The following is a 25,947-nucleotide window of genomic DNA, read 5'->3' on the forward strand; positions in this document are numbered from 1 at the left end:
AACCAAATTTGAAATGTCAATTAGAAATTGCATTTAGGTGAATACAATGAAGTATAGCCAGTGGTCCTCTGGATGGAGAGGATTATGTTGGAAAATGTTGGCGGCCCACAGGCCAGTCTCCATGCGGACCAATGTTAGTTGGCCAATTGGGAAATCCAAAATGTACAAAAACAAGATGTATTTGGCCCTCAAACGCAGATTTTTGATATTTATTTGGCCCTCCATAGCCTCATGACAAAATGGGTTATTCAATTGAAATCCATACATTTCTATGGAAGACATGACCTTAATCTCCCACACAGGGGAGTGTGAATTTCAAATGGAGTCACTCGTAGTAACCCCATTTGAAATTCACACTCCCTAAGTGGAAGATATAGGACATGTCTTCCATAGGGGATGTATGGATTTCAACTGAATTAGCTGTTGAATATAAGTGAGAACCGCTGGAGTAGGGACTAGCCTAACTTCTTGGGAAACCCATGCTACTGACAGGTAAATCCAAAACATGAGTGGTCGGTTCTTAACAAAATTTCTCCAAGGTATAACATGAAAGCAACCCACTTCTTTCGTGCATCAGATTACACATAATATGCTACCAAATACCTGTTTATACGTGTGTTCTTTGTATTTTTTCGGTAAGCAAAAACATGACCCTAAATAGTCCCAATTGTGTGAGCCCAATTGCAAAATACATGGCATGGTTCATAAGAGTTCAGTTTGTTACTTCGGGCTCAAGATTTGAACTGAATATTTGTGCATCTACATGGGTAACCATGCACTGTAGATTGTGAGAGGAGGTATTGTGGCAATAACACAATAACAACAAGAAAGGAAAATATGATAAGATATATTTTGTGAGTGTTTGAACATTTTGCAAAATTTGTATGAATCGTTTTTTATGCAAGTTGTATTGGCTACATTGCACATTCATGATCCAAGTTCAATATCACAAAATATAACTTGTTAATGTCTTCTTTGAACCGAATGAACCCTTTCAGCCATTGTGTAAGAAATTTGCTATGTACATGTACAATGTACATTAGAAGTGTTTATGTAAGGTGATCTCTTAAATATTTTGCCAAAATTGGGTTCATTTGAACAACTATTGGGAGCTGATGCATATTATCGAAACATGTGATGCATTCAATACCTAGATTTGAGCCTTATTGCCGGGGAATGCCCCGAAGAAAATACTTGTTTGCAAGTGGAAATGTTAGGTATCACAATAAATTTAAGAATAAGAATGTTTTTCTTGACTCACATGGTGCAATTTGTAAGCTATAATTTAAGATAATATGGCCCTGCAATCAAGGTAAAAATAATTAATGAAGTATTATTACAGGAATTAAAACTAAAAATACAAAGATTCTGTTATTTCACCTTACTTGCTTAGTCTAGAAATTTGAATACAAATAGACCTTTGTGAAGTAAATGATGATTGAACAAACTGCTTTCAATAATGAATATAATTTTTAATAGAACCACTTACTTAGTGTTTTTAGTCAAGGAAACAATATCAATATTTAATAGAGTCAAGTCATTAATATAATAGTAAAAAGCACTTATAATTTGTAATCATAAGGTCACTGCATTAAGAGCCATTGTTGGCTGTTAATGAATACGCCTTGATGTGCATCATGTGCAAGTGGCGTGACGAATAGCCACTTTTTCTCAAAATTATGTAAATTTTATTATTTGATAAGAAATCAGCATTCTCATGGCTGTGTTTAAAATGTTAAAATATCTTGAACTACAGCACACCTTAGTAGTATACAATTATTGTGATTCTTTGAAATTAATTTTGTATTGAAATTGATAATGATGAAAGGCACTTTAAATTGCAATTAAATGTTAATATGACATCAAGGATGATTGTCGGGCATTAATGGCGTTGTAAAATTTGCATGAACATTTTTGATACTTTCTCCAGATTATTTCCGATGTCAATATCCCACAAAGGTGAATCGTGATGTGTTTGAAATGGAATTCAAATAGGGCACCAAAGAAATGAATAGGGATACATATGACAAACACAAGAACAGAAACCAATCACATACAAATGACTAGTTAACCTTAATTTTCATGTTACAAGCCTTTTGCAGGCATGGTTACGGGCTGTCTTTATCCATTTCTGCCCAAATTTCAGGTGAAGATGCTTGATGTAACTTACAAAGTTCACCAAATTTTGACAACTTTTAATTTAAAAAAAATCTGAATTGATCATCATTATTTGAAGTCTACACAATACACAATATTATAATGCAGTCGAATAGATCAAGATTTTACTTTGACGACTCTTCGTATAGTGTAGTGGGATTTTATTGACTTTCTGAAGTGGAATGTATTTCTGCAGTCAGGTAGGCAGAATCATTAAAAGAACATTTTGATTTAGTGCATAGAAGGAAACCTGAAGATCACTTCACTTGTGTACCACAAAGAGACTATGTATGACATTCATAACTAGAACTACACCCTTGGTATGCTGATTTTGAGTACTTGCTTGGAGTCAAAACTTAAAATTTTTCAAAAAGTTTGGAAATTTACTTTTTTGGGGGCATATTTGCAATCTCCATTAAAAGTACACTAAAATGAGTACAAACATGCCTAGTATTGGACCAGAAGATGTTTTCAAGTTTTGTTGTATAATGTACAGAAGTTATAATCAACTGACTTTCTTATCATAAAACCTTTAGACGCACGGAAAGGATAGCACTGTCGGCAACTAGAAATTATTCCTTGAACACGGAGGCACTTCTACGAGAATTACATTCACCCTGTATTCCCTTGATATATTTTCCCCCTTCATCTCGAGGAGGGAGATGAATGAAATTCCCAACTTAAACGAACGACCCAATTCATTTTGTTCACTCCGCAAGCCCTCGATCTACGAAGCATCAATAAAGAAAATGATACAATATTGAGTTTAATAGTGTTTTGCCTATGGAATATCGAGAGGGAACAAGAGGTGCTTTTGATATATAGATACAGATCTTGTTTTGATAGGAATAAATTTTTAAAAAAAGCATCAAATTAGATGGGTATGGGGTGAAAAAGTTCACTCAATTGTTCAGAGAAGTAACAGATTTCAATTCCATGAACACAACCAATTTTAAGAAAGGTGGATTATTGGTTCTACTTCTTGTCATATGTTTACCCAGTGAGTTTAGAGAAAATGGATTAAATTTCACTCTTAAGGGTAGACGAGGCATTGTTGGTCGAAGCAACCTAAAAATCGATTTTCATTATCTAGATCAATATATTATTGAAAATTAACACCTTGATGTTTTGCAAAAGTTTATTCTACAAATCGTATACTTTGCAAACTTGCTTAATTTATTGTTGTTAATGAGTTATGTACGCTTTTACAAAAGTGTTGTTGTTTCAGTCCTCTTTACAACGTAACTCAAGAACCGCAGCACCTATAAAAGTATATCTGTGATATTTTAATTCTTCTACACGCCGCTATGAATTGAGCAATGCAGTTTTTGCCAAAGCTCACTACCATTCGTAAGATGCTACCAAATCACAACAGTTTAAAATAATTAATAACCTTAAACATCACAGGTCTATGTTGTAGATGTATAATGTTTCCTGAGTAAGTTGTGCAATTGTTACTTCTGCTGGAAGTGCCTCTTGCTCTGGGATGCTACTTACAGTCTTTGAAAGATCTCCTGTTGGATTGGGTTTGGAATTATGTCATTACTTAATCATTTGTTATTGCAATGGAATACATTTTGATGCCTTTTGATACATATTAATTTGCACATTTGTAATATTGTTCTGTCTTCAAGTTCAAAGTTTAAATGGTTTTCAAAGGTATACATAAACTAATTGTGACCTGGGAAAAGTGACTGTTCCCCTACATTGTGATCAACTAATATGTTGTCCGGTTTTGATTGGGACACGGTATATAACAAATGCTCATAGCTTGTTATACATCACTGGGAAAAGTGAAAGTTACCCTACATTGTCCAGTTTTGATTGGGACACAGTATATAACAAATGCTCATAGCTTGTTATACATCATGCTTGTGTTGTCAGGTAGAGAAGGAGGGGGAAGTCCCTGTATGCTTCCTATTCTTTATATTCACCTGCCTGCATGATGGAGTATCTAATTCTTGATAGCGACAAGACAAGCCAAGTCAATTTTCATGGAGACTAGAGTAGTTCAGAAATGCCCACAGCTTGTTAAAAGGGATGGAGTAAAGAAAGTCCCTTGTTGTACACAGGGTTTTGTCCTCCCTTGAACCTTCACATGGGTTTAAGATTGAGTGTTTTTCCACTGTTTATGCATTCAACTTGACCGATTTCACATGGGACACGGTATATTTCACATGGGACACGGCATAATACAAGATGTGCTCCCGCTTACATTTGTTACAAGAGAGACGGGACAAACTGGTACATGCTCTTCTCATGGTTAATACTGGCTTATTCTGACAGCCTCAAAACTGTATAATGTACATGTATTGTTGAATTGTACAAATAAATAAAGAGTTTCAAAAGAAATCCTGCTAGATTATAAATTTGTTTTTATAGCAAGGGGACAAAATCTAATGCTCCAGACTTGTTTATTCTAGCAGTGTGATGTTACACTGAATTTACAAGGCTTTTATGATGGATAACTAATCTAGTTTGAAATGACAGGCTATATGGTGGACATCAATATTGCATGAGGTTTTCAAATCGACTTGAGTTGTAAATTGCTTTTTCATGGTTAATATTGTATTTTTGATATTATGTGATGGCGAAGGGATGGACATTGATGGGGATTACGCTACGGGAGAGCGAGAACTGCAGATTGTGTTTTAGCAGTGCAGGAATTGTAAACCATTTTACCAGTTTGATATGCTATCTTCAGTAGATTTCAATTCATGGGTTTATTTAGAGAATTTATCAATTTTTTTACATTTTGATTTATGCTGTCTTCAGTAGATTTCATTTGATTATATTTGGGAAACAATCTTGTTTTCGGAGATGAGCTTTAATGAGTGTCTGGATAAATAGTTAATGCTTTGCATTTTGAATTTGTGCTGTCTTCAGTAGATTTCATTTGATAATATTGGGAAAACAGTCTTGTTGTCAGAGAATTAATCAGTGTCTGGATAAATAAGCTTTGCATTTTGAATTCGTGCTATCTTCAGTAGATTTCAATGCCATTGCAAAATGATGTTACAATGCACCATTGGTTCCATGTTGCACTTCTTTGAAGTCTCACTTCAGAAGCTTAAATATAGCCTGCTCACACAAATACACACAAACACACATTACAGTACTTAAAGCCAAGTCACACTTTTATAGGCTTTCAATGTGTCAAATGACTTAATGAAATACTACATTTACACCATTTGTAAAGTAAGAGCGAGTTGAAAGTGATTTGCCATAAAATCCTTACAAAAATGAGTTATTATTGAATTGATTTTTGAAAGATTTTTCAATTTTCAGTTTGATGAGATGGCAAATTGCAATGCTTCAAATATATTATTTGCCTGCCTCGGGTCAGTGACACAAAACGTTTACATTGATTCGGATGTCGGATGCATACCAATATGCTGCTTTTGTGCTCAGGCCATTTGATTGTGTTCTGTCACTGACTTGAGATAGGTAAATAGTCATGTTAATTATCTGAACACTTGTAAGGTAAGTGAGTCAATTGACTCGGTATTAGTAGATCAATTCCAAGATGTTTTTGTATGTATTTTGAATGTTTTATTTCAGCTTTTTTAAATCAATCTAGCCATTTTAACTCACTTAGCAATTATTAAAACATTGATTTTGCTTTTCGTAAATGTTTGATCAATTTAACAATGTCATGGGTCAGTTCACTTTACGCCTAACATGTGTTACAATTTTTTTGTGTTTGTCGCTTATACACACCAATTTCACATCATGAAGCTTATTTTTTTTAACAATCATTACGCATGTGTTGAATGATTCATGCACAATTTTTTTGTATTTATTAATTTTTTTGGTAGGATTGCCCCCCGACCCACTTATTATTAAATGCTTGATTTTTCATACCTATTTTATTGCTAGTGGAATATTCCACACCGAAATGCTGTAGTATTACATGTAACCATTGCTATTATCATTTGGGAAGTACCATTAGGGTGTAGGGGAGGTTGAAGCATCAACCTCATGTAATCACAAAATCATTTAGGTTGGGGGCCAGCTAGCAGGATCTCTTCCCGCTGGTGTCTATTTTTCTGCATGTTTATATAAACTGTTTCTCTTACTACTGTCCACCATTTTCTCCTCTGACTTGCGCATTTTTTTCTGTTTCTCTTTTGTTTCTCTCCTGTTCTCTCGGTCACTACTACTCCGTCCGTTCCCAACACCCAACCGATATCACCAATGAACACACGTACACAGAGGGGTTCCGAAGAGCTGCTTACGCAAACGCCCAACGGTACTGCCACTAATTCTTTATCCTCAATACCTACGGGAGGTGATTCGCCTAACTCAAACGACGCAAAAAAGGTAATGGGTTTATTATTTTTTTTGTTATAAACTACCATATTTTTTTTGTTTATAATAAACTAGAGGGGTCAAGCTTTAACATTGGCCTCGCTTGTTGCATCATATCACCACACACAGCAGTCATATGGCCAGGAGGATGACATCCAGTGGAGGAGGAGGATAGCATGAACATGTGACTTTTTGGTCATGTGACTTCTTGGTCATGTGACTGCTTGGTACTCAAGCAGGGAAGGCTTGCCCAAACCAAAATATCAAAAATGATAAAACGATACCAAAACGAGAAAAATTACAAATTAAAAAAAGTCCCAGCCCCATTCACATCTGCCAAAACATTTCACCAATATTTTTTCAACAAAAACACTTTCTGAAAACAATGTAGTTTGTAAACTGTGTGCTCGCACTACTTTGCTGTTTCTAAAAAAAAACTTCTATCTTTTTAGAACTTGTTAACTGACCTTTTGAACTTTGACCTTTGGCCTATCATAACATCCCTTGTCACTGGTTTATATCTTTTCTGCCACATTGTTTTAATCAAATCAAATTGCATCATGGCTGAATTTATTTCATTGTAATCGTCACACTACCTGTATTGCCTGTTTGATACTTTTTCCTTATATTACATTCCATATTTGGGCATGTCTTTCCTTAATTTTGTAACCATGGTAACAATGTTTCTAGATATTATTTTATTTTTTTATTTTATTATAGCACCATTTATGCTGCCATTTTTGCTTTGTGCATGCTTCATTTGTGTATTCATGTGTGTTTATTAAACTATTTCATGTCAAGTTTTTAATCATTTCATCAATATTTATGCTAGTATTAGTTTGATGTATATATGCAAAACTTGTTTCTTTTCCAGCAGTAGATGTTAATTTTGTTTTCTACCCTGTTCACATATACTCTCGAGTGCAGTTGGAACTGTAATCTTGGCACCAAGGTTTTTCTTGGAACATGATTAAATGAGAATTTCAAATATGGTTGGTGTCATCTTACAAGTGGCATTCACTGGTGTTTTATTGTTGGATTTTGGATTTAAAGGGTAACAGGGGTAAATTTTGGTTGAAACCATACTTCCTCTCATCCTAAGGATTCAAAAATTACCTGTGATGTACTGTTCTCAAGTTATATGGAAAATATACCTTTTTTAACTTTTGATCCAAAATTTGCCCCTAAACACTAAGACACCACTTGTGAAATAAGCTATTTTTGAATTCTACATAAAAAAAATTTTTGATTCCAAAAAACTAAGATTGTACCAAGGAAAATTGAACCACCAGTAATGGTGACACATCCAAGAGAACTAAAAGCACTAGAGATTGCTACAAGTTCGCAAAATAGGATGGGATACACAATGTTATAGGTTGACGAATTCACTCACCACGCATTCACCCCCACCTGATCTGTTTCTGCAGGGGCTGTTACCGCATATTCCTCGCATCACCCGAATTCACTCGAATTCGTTTGCTGAGTAGAAACACACTGAAAGATCAGTGGGGGGGGGGGTGGAAACAGTGGTATATATAGAATAAAAGGGATACATTCCGGAAATACAGACCTTGTTGCAGAGTGTGTGCTGGAACTAAATGTGAACTTGTGAAGTAATGTTTCTATTAATATGTATGTGTTAGGTGTTTGTCAATGGTTTGTCCAATGATTGACCACTTCGGAAAGTCACCAGTGATGATGTATTTTATTTGCAAGTTCCAACCAGGTGTGGAACAAGTATGTATGTGTCAAGAATGTGATCGAGATCTCAGTTTAGAGCTCAACAAGGAAAACATTCTTCCTATTTTGTTGGACCATGTCGTACAGTGGTGAATGATCTCTTTTTTGAAAGTTTGATAAATGTGTAAATATAGAATGTTGTTCCTTGAAATAGATTTCTATCCAATTCTTTTCAGCACTGTGGATGTGACACATAAAGCACATTATTTAACAAACTGTCATTTTTTGACAAATGCCTAATGGTGCAAATTATATTCAATATCAATGAACATGGACTGATAAAGGTTTCACAGGAGGGGTTAGGAAGCTGTCCCCCTTTGCCCCCCTAGTTATGCCACAGTTGTGCAGTCACAGCATAGGGAACATACTAGAGCTAAGTCAGCAAATCCCCAATAATCATTGTTTGCTACTTTCCGATGTTCATTCACATCAATTTTCATAACCTCATGTTGAACCAAACTTCCCTCAACCCCCCCCCCCCCAATAGAATGTATCATGAGTGAGGATTTACATGAATACCAAGAGCTAAATGAATACCAAGAGCTAAATGGCTTCTTAGCTTCCACCACAGATCTTGGACTCTCCATGATCTGTGCACCAACATAAATCAAGTCCTACAATTACCAAACAATTTCGGTTGATACATCATATTAATTGTTTGATTGCATTATATAATTTGTGTTGTCATGACGTTAATTGTTACATTATCTATGCAAGTTTTGTTTAAATTTATAATGTGTATTATGTGTGTATAGTTTTAGCATTGATAGAGACCGCCTTTCTGTACTTGTGTTCCTTACTGTGTAGTGTATGAACTAACATTTGTAATGCAATATTTAGTTTGTTGCTACTTGCTTGTGTAATTGAGTCAATTTGTGCTTGTGTCCTGAAAAGTCCGTACTTATGCATTGTATAAACGTCTTTCTGATTCTGAGTAAGTAATGAAAACTGTTATAGTTCAAATGTGGCAATGAAAACTCGTGTCACATCTTGGTATGACTGATACACATACCAATTGTGCATTTTTTTGTTTGATTGGTTTTGTTTGTGTGTGGGGGTGTTAGTGGGGTGTATGTGTGCATGTTGGCGCGTACATGTATGAGTGTAACAATTTTTGTAAGATTTTATGCACAAAATTTTATTCAACAAGTTAAATAACTGTTAAGCTTATCTAAAATCAATGCTTGTTATTGCAAAACTCATCGCAAAGTTCACAATGTTTCAATTTTCACATAAAATAAATGACAGGATAGACAACCGCTTTTTTATATGGCAGAAATAAGATTGATATAGGAAGTTGTCATTTGAAATGAAAGCCTATTAATGCAGCAAATTGCACACGCAGGTAGGCCTATTGATATTGTGGATTCGGCACACTTGACTGATACTGATGAATCGATGTGTCTGAGTATCTTTGTGTCATATTGCATAGTTTACACTGTAGATTTAGACCATGAAACAACCTTCAACTTCAAAACAGGTCCTACAGAACAAGAAATGCATTTAAAAAGCAAGTGGCCACTTAGCATTTTAACCTTAGTGAAAATAAGTTCATTTTGTGCTTAAATATGTTTGTGTCCTGATAGGAGTACGACTTGCCCAAAGTGAGGATCAGGAAATGCATTAAAAGGGGCACATTATCCCAAGTGAAAATTTGTTTTGATTGTTAACCACTGTGCAATCCTTAAATTGTTTGTGTGCTGCTTAATGACCAAACCAAAATTGAGGCTCTAAAAGGCTTGTGCTTGCCTTTCTTGAAGATGTGAGAAAAAGAATTCAGAAATTTAAGACTTGGTACATGCTGATATGGTCCATGTTAATCGTTAACCCTACTCCATACGGATGTAGACTGCAGACTTTAAATTTTGAAAATGTCAGAATTGTACAATTTTTTGACCATCTTTGGAATCAACATGAAAAATGCATTAAAATGAGTACAAACAAGCCTAGTATTGGTTCAGTGGTTTTGAGATGGCGCTTAGGAATTAATGTTGAAACCACACGGGTAGCACGCAAATCATTATTCCTGGGAATGAGACAAGTGTCTCGACCATAGATGATCAATCTTGAGGCCTTATAGCAGCCATCATACATCATATTACCTAGTCCGTGTGATACCCATGCCTAATTCATAGCTACTTTCAGACTCTTGATTCCTACTCATGCAAATAAAGATAAATATTATATACTAAAATGCAGCAAACCTTTTACGAGCGCGACTACCGTGATGTTGCAAATTCGGCGCTAACAACGCGTACGGCGCACAGTTCATTCATAAATTTCCACTCAGCAACAATATATCGCCTTAGCAGCCAATCAGAGACAAGTGCGTAACGCAGTATATACGCCGATGTATCCTTACAATACGCTACTCGTCTAAGGTTTTCTGCATTTTAGTATAGTAACTCATGCCACCTCGAAATGTGAATAATTAATTGATAGCATTAGCTTGAGACTCGTAAGTTTCACACACATTGCCAAATTTTTAGATTTTTGTGGACAAAATTTTAAAGCCTATTTCATGAACTACTGAACCAAATCTTTTATATAAACACTATGGACCACAATAGCCTCATCCCAATGGCATAGTTCAATAACCTCTATTAAACAATCATAGTGCAAAATTTGACCTCAAGTTACAGAGTATTGAGTTTTTGTACCCAAATTTTCAAAGGTCATTCAATGAATGTACAAATGTATTGGGGTTAAAGAACTTTGTCCTGATAGATGAGCATGTTGTGGATCTAGTGAAAGTGTTCATTTGAATGCATTTCACTCTGTTGAATGTAGTCAACATTTTGTGAATTTTGAGCTAGACCTCATCAACAAATTAAAATGCACGAATGTTCTTTTATGCATACATCTATATACAAGAACACAAAATCGTGAATTTAAGAAGATCGGTAAATTGCGAAAAAATTGCGCACACAAAAATGACCACTTGTACAATATTTATGTGGGGAATTTTTACAGACAAGGGAGCGTGTATATTCACTGATGCGTGGTGAAAGGCCAGTGATGCTAACCCGGGTTTGTCACCCTGGCTGTACACCTGGATGACAACAGTCTCATCTCTTAAGACTCAACACCTTGTGGCTTCATAGTCTCCTATGAGATCCACGCCAATGGGGGAACGTAGCACAAGGACTGTGAGATGATGTTGCAGGGCTTTGTGAAAATGAAATAATTATGTTGTAGCTGGCCATTTTCTAGCGCAAGTAAATAATAAATGATGCGAGTGCCATTGCAGTCATATATGTCAAATCTCAGAGGGCTTTAGCAAGGTGTTAAGTTAGTAGATTGTTGACCAGGAAGAATGTGGCATTTTTGAAATCAGGTGGCAAAAGTGAAAACTACTCCCCCACACCCTTGCATTCTGATCAGATACATGTATAGTCGGGTCCATAGCCAGGATTTATTCCTTTTTTTTTGGTGGGAGTGTATTGAGCTCAAAAGAGGACCTATTTGATTTTTTCCCTTCAAAAAGGGCCAATTTCAATGTTCTTAACGTGGAAGAAAATGGACTTCTTGTGAATTTCAAATGTTTTTTACAGAAAACTTTTTTTATGCGGATTAACAAGGGGGTGCCCCTGGCTACTACATTGGATATAGTTCAGTCTAAGAATCATTTAGTCCATGTAGATTCAGCTTTACAGTAACTTCCAGGGTTTATTGTAAACATTTTATCTCTGAAATCTAGTGCAAGGCAAGCAAGGCAATAAACGGCAAGTTGAATGTAGAACAGTGCACACAAAAGGAACTAGTTAAAATTGATACCAAAGACTTTAATTTGAGTCTGCTCAAGTCAGCATATTGGCCTCCAGATAATTGGTATGTTACACAAATCTGAACTGTCTTTAAATCTTAACTGTAGAGGAATCCAGTGCTTAAGTTCTGATGCATAATAACGGCAAGGCTAAATTTTGAAATGCGAGTGAAATATTGTTTCAGCTTAACGCCCCTAGCTACTTTTTTGACGAGGGGGAAGGAAAGAAGAAAGGAAGACGAAGGAAAGAAAACTTTTTTCCTCTGGTGCGGTTTTGAACCACCGACCCATTGGGTGCCAGACACGTGCCTTGGCCTTTGCCAGCCAAGCTTTCTGGTCACTGTTCGCATGATGACGCAATCGCATCACGTGGGATACATGCCTGTGCATATGCTTTGTGAAGTGTGTTTATTGATGTTTGGTATGGCTAGGGCTAAGTTTGCGAGATGACATGAGCCATATATTTTTAGTTTTAGTCATTTAGCTAAAAGAACTGCATTGTGCTCCTCCAATTATTACATTTGTAGGAAATGAGTCAAGAACATTGCATTTATATTTTCATAGGTCTTGCGGTTCTTGAGTTACGGTCAATAATATAAAAGCAAAAGGTTTTGGCATTTCCCCCTCCCACAATGACACCCCTTATTTCAAGCCTTGGGATCTCTTTTACATAACCCATACCATTGTTCTTGTATGTCAGCTTTATTTGTCTCAATATGTGAGTGCAAACACCGTAAAAGTTCACGCTTCTCTCTGACCCACCTAAGTAATCAGAATGTTATGTGTTTTTCTTTAAAAAAAGAAGGAAAGAAATGTCAGTGAAGTCAAGCACAAAGTTTTAATAATAGAAATTTAGAAGGGGAAGGAGATCATCTATTATTTAAAAAGTTTTTAGCCAGACTCCAATCTTGCACTTGCATACCAATCTATGTAAACATAATTACAACAAGGTCAAAACACTGTAACCTAATTCTTAAAAGAAAAACGCTCACGAAATTGAAGTAGAATGTATCATTTTTCTTAAAACAAAATGACTTAAAGCTTGTGCAGTCTGCTATTTCTGTCCTTGTGTCAACAAGTACTGTGATAAATTCCGCAGTATCTTTTCCCAAATGAAAATGGTGTTTCAGGATCTTCCCTAATGAGAAACAGTTGAGAAACAGTCTTACCTTGCATGTCAGAGACAATGTCAGCAACTTTTGCTCTCGGAGCATTTAGCCCACCATTATCCTTTCTGCCATTGCTATGATAAGAATAAGTGTTCATGCAGGGATAACCGGGAAAAGGGGGGGGGGTTTAGTTAAAAAAATCAGGATGGAAAGAATGAAAGTTTAGGTTAAACCAGTCACTTTTAGCCCTGTTTCCCCTCTAAACTAGGACAAATTACAGGGTTTTAATAGATCTACTGAATAACCAAGCTTCTAACTTGCAGTTAGGGTTAGGATTGAATTTAACTTAATGGCTTGCTACTGTTCCAGGAGCATAATTTACTGATGGCATCTCTGACTTATTTTGAGGTGTTAGAAAAACATTACTATAAATAGGCCTACGTTAATAAAGTTTTGCTACATGGATTTCCTGACAAATGTTTTTTCGCTCATAGCGTGACTAGCATCAGCGAGGCAAGTAATGAGATTTACAGTTAGAAATAATTAGCATTTGATGAGTTTTTGTTATTACAATTTTGGTTACTAATATGTAGATGACATATGAAATTAACGAAATGAGTGGTCTTGACAGAATAATGTGCCTGAATTGGAACTAATAAGTATTCAAGATTATTGACAAAAATGTTTTATTACTATTTAATTGACTTTGTGATTTGACTTTTAAAGTTGTAAGCCTCACATGATCATGGTATTTGCAGTGCAGTTGATCGAAAAATGAAATATAATTATAAATCCAGAAGAAAGGTGTCAGTGATATGTACAGAAGTTGCTTCACATTTAATACTAGTACTGACACCTTTGAACAATCTGTCCTTGTGCTTGTGAAGATCTACAATTCTGTGGCTATGAACAGATCCCCGTTACACTTTGGTAGATGGAGGCATATTAGATGAACAGCATTTTGATCAAGGAAGCAATTGCAACTGCCAAATCTTGAACTCTCAGCCTCCTGAGCAGAATTGCCATCTTGTTCAACAGTTTTTCTAAAATAGGGATGGAGGTTAGTCTCTGCAACTGTCTTATTTTATGACTTAGCACATTTGACCAATGGGGCCTGGTCCAAGTTAAATATTGGGAGGGGGCAGGCTTTTGCCAGTGGCCACCAAAAGTATTGAGAGTGGACCTCCCCTGGTACCAGAGTTACTGTCAAGTGTTTCTATAATATCTCACATTCCAAGTCCATTACAAATATAGGATTACATTGGGTTAGATTAAGGGGTGGGGTATGAACATTTGGACAGTATTTATTTTGGGACATTAGAGCACATCGGACATATCGGTTGCATTCTGAATACGAAGAATGTCATTCTGATATCAAATAATTTTGATTTTTGAAATTCGCAATTTAATACACATTTTATGGCAAATCATTAAAAATTGATATTTTTAATATTTAACAGTACTTGAAGTAAACTTTATAAATCTGATGATTTATACTTAACGTAATATGTAGGTGGGATGAAAAGCCGACGATCAATTGAAAATTTTGACCTTTTCATTATTGAAGATATGGATTTTTTCCCAAAACACCAAAAAAAATTAGGTCTTTTTGGGAAAAAACACCATATCTTCAATATGAAAGGTCAAAATTTTCAATTGACCGTCGGCTTTTCCTCCCTGCTACATACACTTTAAGAATATATCATTAGATTTATATAATTTACTTTCGAGGACTGTTATATATCAAAAATTAGAAAAATATCAAATTTTTATAATTTGTCATAAAATTTGTATAATATTGTGATTTTCAAAAAATGAAAATTATTTGATATCAAAAAGACATGCTTCGTATTCAGAATGCAATTCGATAGGTCCGAGGTGCTCTCATGTCCCACAAAAAATACTGTCGAAACTCAATAAACGCTCATTTTAGAACCCTTAATGATAGGATCTATTTGATGAAAATTATGAAAGAATTAGGGTCAGTATATGTATGCAGAAAGTACGCTAGATCAAAAAAGTAAATTTTGATGAGTTTTTCAGACCTGTCTTGTCACAGATGACTAGTTAACATTATTACACAACATGATTGCTTATTCTGAAACCTACTTATGTCAATGTGGATTAAAGTTGAATTCTTCTGCCTTTTGCGTTGACAAAGTGTTTGGGTTAAAAATAGATGTAGGTGTGAAAGTGGGTTAGAATCGTCAATGTTTCAGGAAAGAATTTGAAGAATGTTGTTACTAAAATTTAATCTTTTTAAATAAAAAGTAGATGCTTTTTAAAAAAATTTTTGAGAGTGAATTAAATAATTAGACGCTGCCATTCAGCAGAAATCATAAAACAATCTTGACATTAGTGCCATTAATGGGGCAAATATTTGGACATGTGATGGGGCAGAGGGACTTTTTTTTAGCAATTTTTAAAATTTTATCAACTATTAGATCCTATTCCCTGTGATTGGAGGTTCATGGGTGTGAATGGAATAGAGCAAATAAATTCAATATAATCTTGTTTTGCTAAGGATTGAACAGGGCACCTGCCTCAACAAACCACCTAACCTATTTGCAAGTGACAGAGGTGTCATCAATGGAATAGATAATAGTAATTGTATGCCACATGCAGTAACCACAGTTGAAACATGCTTTCATTAGGCTAAATAAGGCAGAAATATGGGCTAAAATTAAAATAAGAGCTTTAACATCTTCATCATTTCGGGGTTGTCATAATGTAGACCAACACATTTTCTGGCCAATTCAATGTTTACAAATAATTCAATCCATCCTGGCTAGGTGCTTTGTAAATTTATACTTGATCCACAATGACAGTAAACATCCTTTGACACACACCACATCCGCAAAATGGAAATGACAGTCTATCATCATGTTGCTGTCTTTTTACCAGCACCTGAGTATCTTTAGAAGATTTCCTCATTGATCTCATCCCTACATGCACAATCTCTATGGGTGAAATCACAGCAGCTGAAGGGAGTATCCCATTATGCTTTGCAGTACCATTCATAGAACTGTATGTGCCATAGAAAATGTACACAAAATCCCTCACTTCAACTTTCAATAGTGGCTTCAATCATGGGAGGTTAAGACTGTTGCTTGCAAAAATATGACCCCTAAAGTATTGTGAAACTATCCATAGCTCTCAATATCTAAGAGGCCCTTGTTTATATTTTGTATACATTTACTATGGAGCATGCAGCTATACTGCAATGCTTGCTGGGATACTTCTTTCAGCTGCTGTGGGGTGAAATACTATGTTTCATTTGGCAAAAGAAGATAATATTTTTTTTAATTCCAAAAAATGTATGTTGTATTTTTTCTGGAATAGGGAGTACAGTCATGTTTTAAAAGAAAAGATGTGATCAATTTTTCATTTGTATTCAATATCGATGATGGATTCCCTTCAACCATATTAAACTATCATACATAGCCTTGGCCTTTCAAAATTAATTTGTAAAATTATATTTGCACCGCCACACATAAAAATATATAAAGTACAACTGGGATGCTACTTGGATGCTAATATTGTCAATTAGAATTTCAAAGTACTTTGGTGTTTGTTTTCAATTGCGAAATCTGTTTAGAAGTGCCTTTTTCTCAATTTAATCAATGTTCACACAAGTGTGATATCTCGAGATTTCAATAACTGGATGATATTCCATCAAAAACCAAGTGATGGTTTTCTGTGTGATTTGACAGAAATAAAGCATGACTTCAGGATGTTTTACCTCCTTTATTTTCATATTGTATGATGCAAATTTTGGGATGAATTATTAGGCTGTACCAAAAATTGAAAATATTTAATTATTTGCTACTTTCTTACTTTGATCATCCTAACTATGATGCTGAACAAAAAGTAATTAGTATAATTAATAATTGAAAATTAAAACCTTGTGCCTTTAAAAAAAATCTTAAACTTTAAGAACTAAGAAAATGTGATGAGTAGAAATCTGCCCCCCCCCAAAAAAAAGAGCACTGTTGACCTTCCCTGAAAATGTCCCTTCCCTCAAAGCAAAGAACCCTACCAACTTCTGATACACATCAAGTTTCGAGATTTCAGCAGGTCTAGAGTTGTTCCCATGATGTGGAGAGTTAAATCCAAAGTAACATTTTGAGATTTCAGCAGGTCTTGAGGTGTTTTATGTGATGTGGGTATGACTAATTTGATCCTGTGTTAGTGCAGAAGTGAATGAAACCCCCTTTAATTTGGACAATCTAATTTACAGATGGGAGTGAAACAGAGTTGATTCTGACTGTAAGCCAATTTAGGGAGATTTTGAGCAGGAATGCTGATTAGATGGGAAGTTCCGCTTCACAGTAAAATGTCACTAACGACAAAACCAAAATAAATGTGAGCTTTAATATATATTATAAGAAAATTGACTTTTAATGTATTTAACATATTTGTAACTTCAGGTTTATAGCATTATTTTGTATATACGGTTTTCCGGTTTGAAGATTTTAATATTAAATCATGGAAGTAGATACAAATCTAACATAAATGTTTTACATCTTCGTGGTGATATGATGCATTAAAAGCTTACATTTAGTCATAGTGTGTTGTGTGACATTTCTCTTAGTTTTAGTCTTATAAATTATATTGTCTGTATACGTTGTACAGTTTCATGTACATTGTATTTATATGCCTGTAAATTGCACACCAATTCAGCTTAAAGCTGTGAGAGTGTTTTCATAATAATTATATTGATAATACGTAAACAATAATAATGATAATAAAAATAAAAATATGGTAATAATATTGATAATAAAAATATTAAAATAAAAATGAAAATAAAAATAATTTCAATGTATCATAAAATACAAAGTAACAAAATTAATATAATTTTTTCTCTGTGCAAGACGTGGTGTTCGTCTGCAGCTTCTGCATATAATTATTCGTACAAAATTAGTGATGGGAAACAGTGAAAAAGCAAATTGCGAAGTTCATTTATTGTTTTTGCTATTAATTTATAATAAATTGTTAAATTTTGGTTCAGGTTTAGCAACATTACGTTGTTGGTTTGATGGTTATTTTAATTTTGTTTCTAAACATAGCAATTTGATTTAGTTCTGCTAGCGCTGTAGATCATTAAATTGTGTTTTCATTGCGATACATTAAAGAATGTTGAAATGGAATTACGTCAATAACGATATTGTCATTCAAAAGACTTTTACCAACATTGCACTGAGAAAGGTGAATTTAGGTATCCTCACGTTTGTCGGTTTATGTTGTTTTGATACCAGAGAAGCATGTGTGCGTGAGTGATATTTGTAAACTCGCACATAGACACGCACATGACATTGGCATGCAAACAGAACGAGGCAATGTTGCCGAACGAGTTCATCCCAAGCATCATCATGCTTATATAACTTCAAGTCTACCAAAATACATAAATAAGGCAGTGTCTTGGGTGATTTTATCCATAGCATATTTCGTATTGAATAATAACGAGATGATACTAGGCATAAGGAAATCTGCATAAAAATAAAAATTTCCAATTTATGCTATCAAATTTTAATCTTGATATTTGTTTTAATTTTAAAACATGTGGTTTAGAATTTCTATCGGTTACTAAGATGTTATTCCAACCTTTAACATGCAGATGTTAGGGTGAGTGTGCTTGCTGATAAGACTTGACAATTTTTTCATAGAATTTTTCTAAATGTCAAATTTTCATATTTTCATTGTGAAATGTACAAAGTACAAACAAAACGTTACTTGTATTAGCAGGTTGTATTATAAGCAAGATCTTGAAAAAAAAAAAATTCTGAAATTTATTGGAGGCTTCTGTATACAGTGAGATCTGTAGTGATGCATAGTAATAATAACACATGGTAGTATCATTATCATCGTACTATCATCATCTTTACCAGTTTGATATTAGAAATACAAGCTGCTTGACTGGTTTCATTAAACTTGAATGGGTTTAGCGTTGTTGCCATGCATGGTTGCTCATGTGATGAGGGCTAGAGAACATGGAGGAAGGAGGTGGTAGAAACACAACGACCAAGCTTGTAACAGCTCGTTGCAGTTGCCAGGTAGTTCATTTTACACCCAATTGGGTGGCTTGATTGCATAAAGGTGTCTGTTTTTCGCAGAATTGTTGGCATCAGGCTCTCGGCTGTTATTCTGCAATGCCTGTTTGAAACGTTTAGGCCTATACATGTAGGGTTGTTAGACACAAAATTTATGGTTGATGAAATATGATGATGTTGCTATCATACTGATTAAAATTCGGTTGGTATAGCAGAAGAAGCTGCCCCCTTGGAATGCTGGTCCCCCAGCAGAAGATAGCTGCCGAAGGTATAGCAGAAGAAGCTGGCCACTCTGATTTTAAGATTTTTAGGCCTTTTTTTTTTTTTTTTTTTTTTTTAGTCTTATTTTTTGCCTGTCTCTTTGCTCTTCTGAAAAAGTCCTGGCTATGCCACTGAGCAGCACTTTTTACAAAAACTCATTGTAAGGCTTACAGGTTTGAATAGCTTTGATTCCCCTGAACTAAAAAATACACATATTGTACAGCAAATGACAAGACGATGCAAGTGTGAACATGGTTAACACTCCACATAGGTACCATCTGCCAAATAAATGGCAACTCATCTTTGCGTTTTTTTTTTCTTCTTTGCCCTTTTTACGTGTCTGATCCCTAAAGTCATGGTCTCAGCCACGCTCTACTGTAAATGGCAGACTAATTGCATGAAAGAGAGAAAACAAGGAGCAGGAGTGTTGTGTTTTACTAATTACTATTATGGCTGCCTTTGTTTTGGGTGATTCATCATTTTGCAGATGAAAGTTTATGATCTATCATAAGCTGGTCTGCCGAAGACAAAGTTGTCAATTTTGATACAAAATAGATGCAGATGGAAAGATGATTTTGATGTGTGCTATATATTAAAACTAATCATCTGCTGTTTGAGGTCAACTTTGATGAATGCACTGATGATTGAAGGTGATAGAACTTTGTCATGTAATGAGGTTGTTTGACTCGGTGATAGGTGAACAGCTTGTGTGGAATCGTTTTGTTTCTTTTTTGAGTATAGCTCTTATTCAAAAGTGACACACTTTCATATTGTGATGAACAGTTGAATGACTAATGAAGAGATGGAGTCATCTTGCAGTTGCACTTTTGGTACAAAAAAATTAGAATAGAAATGTGGATATGGCTCCAGTAGCATAGCCAGCACTTTCAGTGGGTGGGCAAAGTGGGGCAAGACAAATTTAAGGGGGGGGGGGGGAAAACAAAAAGGCTTAAAAATCTTAAATATCAGAGCAGCCACAATCCCACGGGGAGGGGGGGGGGGGCAAGAGGGGTCAAGACTTTTCACAGCTTCCCCCAACCCCTCCCACATTGGCTACGCCACTGTGCATGTGGCTCAAATTCATCACTTTAATATAAGACAAGAACAGCTGGAGGAGGGGGTATCTATATTTCAGGGTTTAGTGCATGATGGTCAGATCTGCAATACACTAGGATCCACAGCATGCTCATCTATCAGGGGAACAGTTCTTAAACCCCAATACATTTGTACATTCATTGAATGACCTTTGAAGATTTGGGTACAAAAACTCATATTCCGCAACTTGAGGTCAAATTTTGCACTATGATTATGTAATTGAGGTTATTGGACTATGTCATTGGGATGAGGCTCTTGTGGGCCATAGCTGCTAGGTGTCATGTGTACAAATAGAATGCAGAAATTATCAAGTGTGCATGTGCACCAGGTGTGTACGTATGCGCACATAAATTCATATTAGCGCTTGCCAATTACGCAAAATGCAACAAACGTGAGTGCTTTGCCCGATATACGCATGGTCATCAAAGTTAGATTTGAAATAGTTCATTATAGATAGAATCTTCTTGCACAAAACCTGGGAATTGATCGAAAGCCTTGGGTATACATATCTTTAGGGGGTTGCCACCTACATATGAATAAAACACTCGGATCCACAACATGCTCATCTATCAGGGCACAGTTCTTTAACCCCAATACATTTGTACATTATTTAAATGACCTTTGAAAATTTGGGTACACAAATTCATACTCTGCAACTTGAGGTCAAATTCTGCATTACAAGTGTTTAATTGAGGTTATTGAACTATGCCATTGGGATGAGGCCATTGTGGTCCATAGTGATATGAATAAAACTGAATATAAAAGGGAATGGGAGTAAATGTATTTACTTTAGTAAAAACTCAAGCAGAACTTTGGAATATTTACATGTTGGCTAGAATATATACATTTTGGCTAGACCCTGTGAGGTCACTCATTTCTAGTAGTAGTCAAAATAACAAGTGGAAATTTGAATAAATGTTTGCCTTGTATTGAACAATGATGTTGGAGGTTAACACACAAAAGTACTCTCAATTCTGTAGACACAACATAAATTTTGGCGTAAATTTGAAAACATTTATAATGCCCATCATTCTTCTGGAAAATGAGTTTAATTGTTAGAGTTCATCAGCGCATGATTGGAATTATACCCAATGTTTTTGTAACGGAAATGGACTTTTTGAATGTGCAGGAAGTAGTGGGCATAAGTTGGAATTTTGGCAATCTGTAGAATATATGCATGAGCAGGTAAATCCAATGTGTGGAGATGGGGTGAGTTTGTATAGGGCGTGTGAGTTTGTGCGCACAGTTCATGGTGAATATCCCCTTCCCTTCAACCTGTCCCTACTCCATCATTACCCACACATCCACTAACTATATATAGCAAAATCCTTCACAAATTCACCTGCTTGAATGTACATGAAATGTTTTTGTGCTGTCCATATTATACAAAATGGTACACAAGCATACAAGCATTTTCCAGATGTAATGTATGTATGACTTTGTGTCGCCTATACCCCACCCACCTCCAACCCATATAACTAGACTGACACAGTGACATTAATCCCTCGGATATCTAGCCTGGTGTTATCTAAATTTTGAAACAAAAGAAAAATAATCAAGAAACATCATTCTGTCTGTAGAGCAGGTGATAACAAGAGAACTCATACATAACCCTTAAGGTAACTGGTTTCAAGACATCAAGTGAAACATTGTCAATTTAGTAGTTTAAAGGGATGTACAGAGGTCTGCCACTCCCAAAATACACTATTCTCTATGCACTTTTAGAATACTTATAATGTAGTAAATTATTAAAACGCCTGCAATGAATAAGCATATAGAATATGCTAGACACTGCATTTGTGTTGATGTCAAGAGAGACATCAGAAGTGTCTATTCCCAGGCATAAGGAATTGCATACAATCTTTATTCTGCATACCAGGGCATAAAGAAAATCCAATGGGGATGTAATTTCAAAGATGGGGGAATGCGATCTTAAAGACACACAACCCTATGAACGTACACAACTGTAGACAAATCCCTCAGTTTTCTTCATTATGTTGATTCTAATTATAATGAAGAAGAAAATGGTTTCAGGGTACTCTTCTGATTTTTCAACCATTTTAATGTGACTTCAGAAAATTTTGCAATTTTTTTGGTCCTGGACAGATCTCTTAAAGTCCTTTTAAGAATTCTTCATTCCTTGAAAGATAAACAGAACAGAAGTAAAATTTGAAAAATAAATCCCTGGAAAAAATAAGGTACCTGGAAAGTTCCTTCCTGGAAAACTCGCATCATTTGGTGGGAAACTGTGCTTCCTCAGATAGAGAAATATGTTGTACATCAGAAATTGGCTAATCTGGCAGAGAAATGTACTTTTTTTTGCAAGCATGTGGTTGTCTGCATGTTAAACAGTCAAGTGGGTGTTTTGCCAAAGCTCTTGAGGAAGAAGCCGCCCTATTAATAGCTTGGTGTTAGGTTTACAACTGTCATTCTTTACTGTTTAACAAGCTTAATTTTACAGCACACACTTCATGAAAATCATTGAAAAGCAGGGCAAAGTTTAAAACTAATTTCATTACAGATGTGACAGTTAAATTTAACAGCGATGAAAATAATGTCATTTGAAAGAACGAAAATGATTCAGGAGGGAGCAGGTATGGTGACATATTGCACTTGTTTAGCAGTTTCAATTAAATGTGTCCAAAATCATCCAGGTATACTTAATATATCCTCCCAGTAAGAGGACATTTAGAAGTAACTACTCAACCTTCGCATAAAGAATACTTGATTCAATGCAAAATGCTCTAAGCATTGGAAATGAAAGGTCTTGCGTAGTTGAAAGCATCAAAAGAAAGTTAAGAAAGGAAAAAAATGCTTGGAAGTCCGAAGTGCATTTAGCATACGGTTGGTCATACCCCTAGGCTGCCACAACAGCAAGCTTTTGACCAAATGATGGAAAAAATATCTCGTTCATTGAGTTTTTGTGAGTCGCTTGACCGACTCGGACAATTTGGTTTCTCACAATTTAGTATGCTGCATTTGTTTGCACAGGTACGGGAGCATGAAGAGAAGGACGGTTTTACCACAGGGGGATTATTGTTCAGTTAAATTATGTGGTCCTGAAATTCCAGTCATTTTGTGTTGCATGCCTTTCACTTTTGAATTTGAAAAAGGTTTTTATACACCAAATTGTGTCATACTAGTATCCAAAAGTGATATTATATATACGATGTGCATTTCAGTGTCATTTCAGCCCATGTTTTGTAGTTTACTGCTCGACATTTGTAGTTTATGGTTACAGAGGATGTTAAAATAATTTTCGCAACATATTAATAATCAACTTAATTTAGATATTCAAATTAGGGCAGGTGAAAGGTTGCTTTCTAAAGCTTTTTAAAGCTTATCACCAATTCAGCTTGCCAAATAAAAATTTGGGATTTTTTTTAAACGAATGTCATATATGGCTCAAAGGAATAGGATAGTGAATAAATAAATAAATAAATAAAAAAAAATCAACATAGCCTACTTTATTTTGAAGCATTATTCCTAGCTCAAGAAAAACGAAGTACCCAAATAGAATGTTGATTAAATACAACCCTTATTTGCTGCATTATGTTTCAATTAACATTTCAAATTCCCTAATTTGTGGTTGGGTCAGTTAGTCTAGATATTTCTCAAGCACAATGTGAGATTGGTCAGCATCCCTGAAGCTGGACAGGTCAATACGTTCCTTTAATTCAGACATGAAATTTGTGTTTTTAATTCAAAGCTAACAAGTGTTATGAATAGGTACCAAATTGAGTGCGAATCATCTAGTTTGCAGGATGCTTGTCGTTTGCATGGGCTACTAACTTAAATATAAGTGAAATTTTTTGTGCTACATTTATATTTGCAGTTTTGCATTCCAAGCTGCTACCGCAAAAATAGCAATGCTGCATATATTTTCTTTTTGTATAATGAAGCATTCATGAATTTAAAAAAGAAGGGAAACAGTTCAAAATTGGCAAAATGCAAAAAAAAAAATTCTGTTTTAAAGTACGAGGCAAGACTGTGAGTCACATTCCTCCAAACATTGGAATCCTGAATAAGCCAGGTCTTTTCTTTTTGGGTGTGAATTTCAGTATTTAATACATAAAGACCAATGCCATGTTTTGTTAGCCCCTACATCACTGGTTTGGGCTATTCCAGTTGAAATCCATACATCCATATACCCCCTTTGAAAAACATGACCTTCCTCACAGGGAGTGTGAATTTCAAATGGGGTTACCTGGAAAGGTGACTCCATTTGAAATCTACACCCCCTGTGTGGGAGATGTGAAGTGACATGCCTTCCATAGGGGTGTAAGGATTTCAAATGGAATAACCGAATACCTCAATCTGTGGGAGATTATGTTGTCCTTTATATTATATTGAGTGCTTCCTATTGCAGATTGGTTGTTAAGCGTTTGACCAGTAATCAAATTTCTTTTTGCTTGTAAAATTGTACGTTCATGCGTTATGTTTCCCCTATTTGTATAAATACCATGAGGACAAATACAAACAAACAAAATGTCATAGAAGCAGAGATCTTCACTGTGGAAACTATGCTAACAGAAGCCAGAAGCAACATTAGTAATATAGATGATAGACCCTCCCTTCCTCTATGATAATAGAACTCATCATATAAAGTGATGGACAGAAGGCATTGTTATGGGTTTCATTACCTATTAACATCAGAGATCCTGCATGGGATGTTTAAGCTGTCTTTTCCCTAGAGGTGGGGATGATCAAAATATGACATAATTTATCCACCCTGTGTGAATAAGTGATAGGAACCATATTTTTCCAGTTTAACCCATTTACATACAAATTGCAGTGAATATTGACCGTTGCTATGTCAACTGGTTCACACTTCCTTTGTTACGAACCACTGATTGAAATGATCACAACACAAAGTGTATGGAATTATTGGCATATCATAATTGGAACAGGTGTATGAGCCCAGGTTTGAACCAGTAACCAATGGTTACTAATGTGCACTATGTCAGTGAAAAATTGCATTTAAAGTTAGTTTTGTGCGTTCCTCCCCCCCCCTAGAAAAATCATGCACATGGAGCAGAAATGACACCCATTACATCAAGCAAGCCAAATGTGATCGCTTTTGTAGAGCCCATACTATTCTGCTTATGTGTTAATTTTTGAGTGCAAACACTGCTAGGTCATGCTCCCTTCTGTCCTGCCTTAAGTTCATATAAGCTTATTGAAGTTTTAATGGATCTAACACTTGATACTCCTGTTAGATACCAATACCTATATAATAAAAATAGCACTTAATTACAATGTGCTAATTTCCACATGACTGGATTTTTGTTTTATACCCGACTATAAATCTGAAGCCAGTTTGACAGATTTCACAGTGATTTCAGATTCACATGATAACAACCTTCAGAGTGCTCATATTTCTTCACTAAATTAAAAAACGATTCAAGCTATGAAAAACGATTCAAGCTATGTCTGTTGCAGATTTTAAATGATCATA

At 35.3% G+C, this 25,947-nt stretch overlaps 1 protein-coding gene across 11 annotated transcripts in view; it reads left to right on the top strand.

Moving 5' to 3' along the window:
* LOC140169152 (polypyrimidine tract-binding protein 1-like) overlaps positions 1-25,947 on the top strand; it is a 296,067-nt gene that overhangs the window by 198,503 nt on the left and 71,617 nt on the right. For 9 of the 11 annotated variants that reach the window (XM_072192852.1, XM_072192736.1, XM_072192499.1 and 6 more), the window contains one exon: positions 6,373-6,480. The exons of the other annotated variants lie outside the window; for them this stretch is intronic. In XM_072192852.1, coding sequence (XP_072048953.1) covers positions 6,373-6,480 — 108 coding nt within the window. The remainder of the gene's footprint in view (positions 1-6,372; positions 6,481-25,947) is intronic. 11 annotated transcript variants of the gene reach the window in all.

This window comes from Amphiura filiformis, chromosome 1, assembly GCF_039555335.1.
Source record: "Amphiura filiformis chromosome 1, Afil_fr2py, whole genome shotgun sequence".
NCBI lineage: Eukaryota > Metazoa > Echinodermata > Ophiuroidea > Amphilepidida > Amphiuridae > Amphiura > Amphiura filiformis.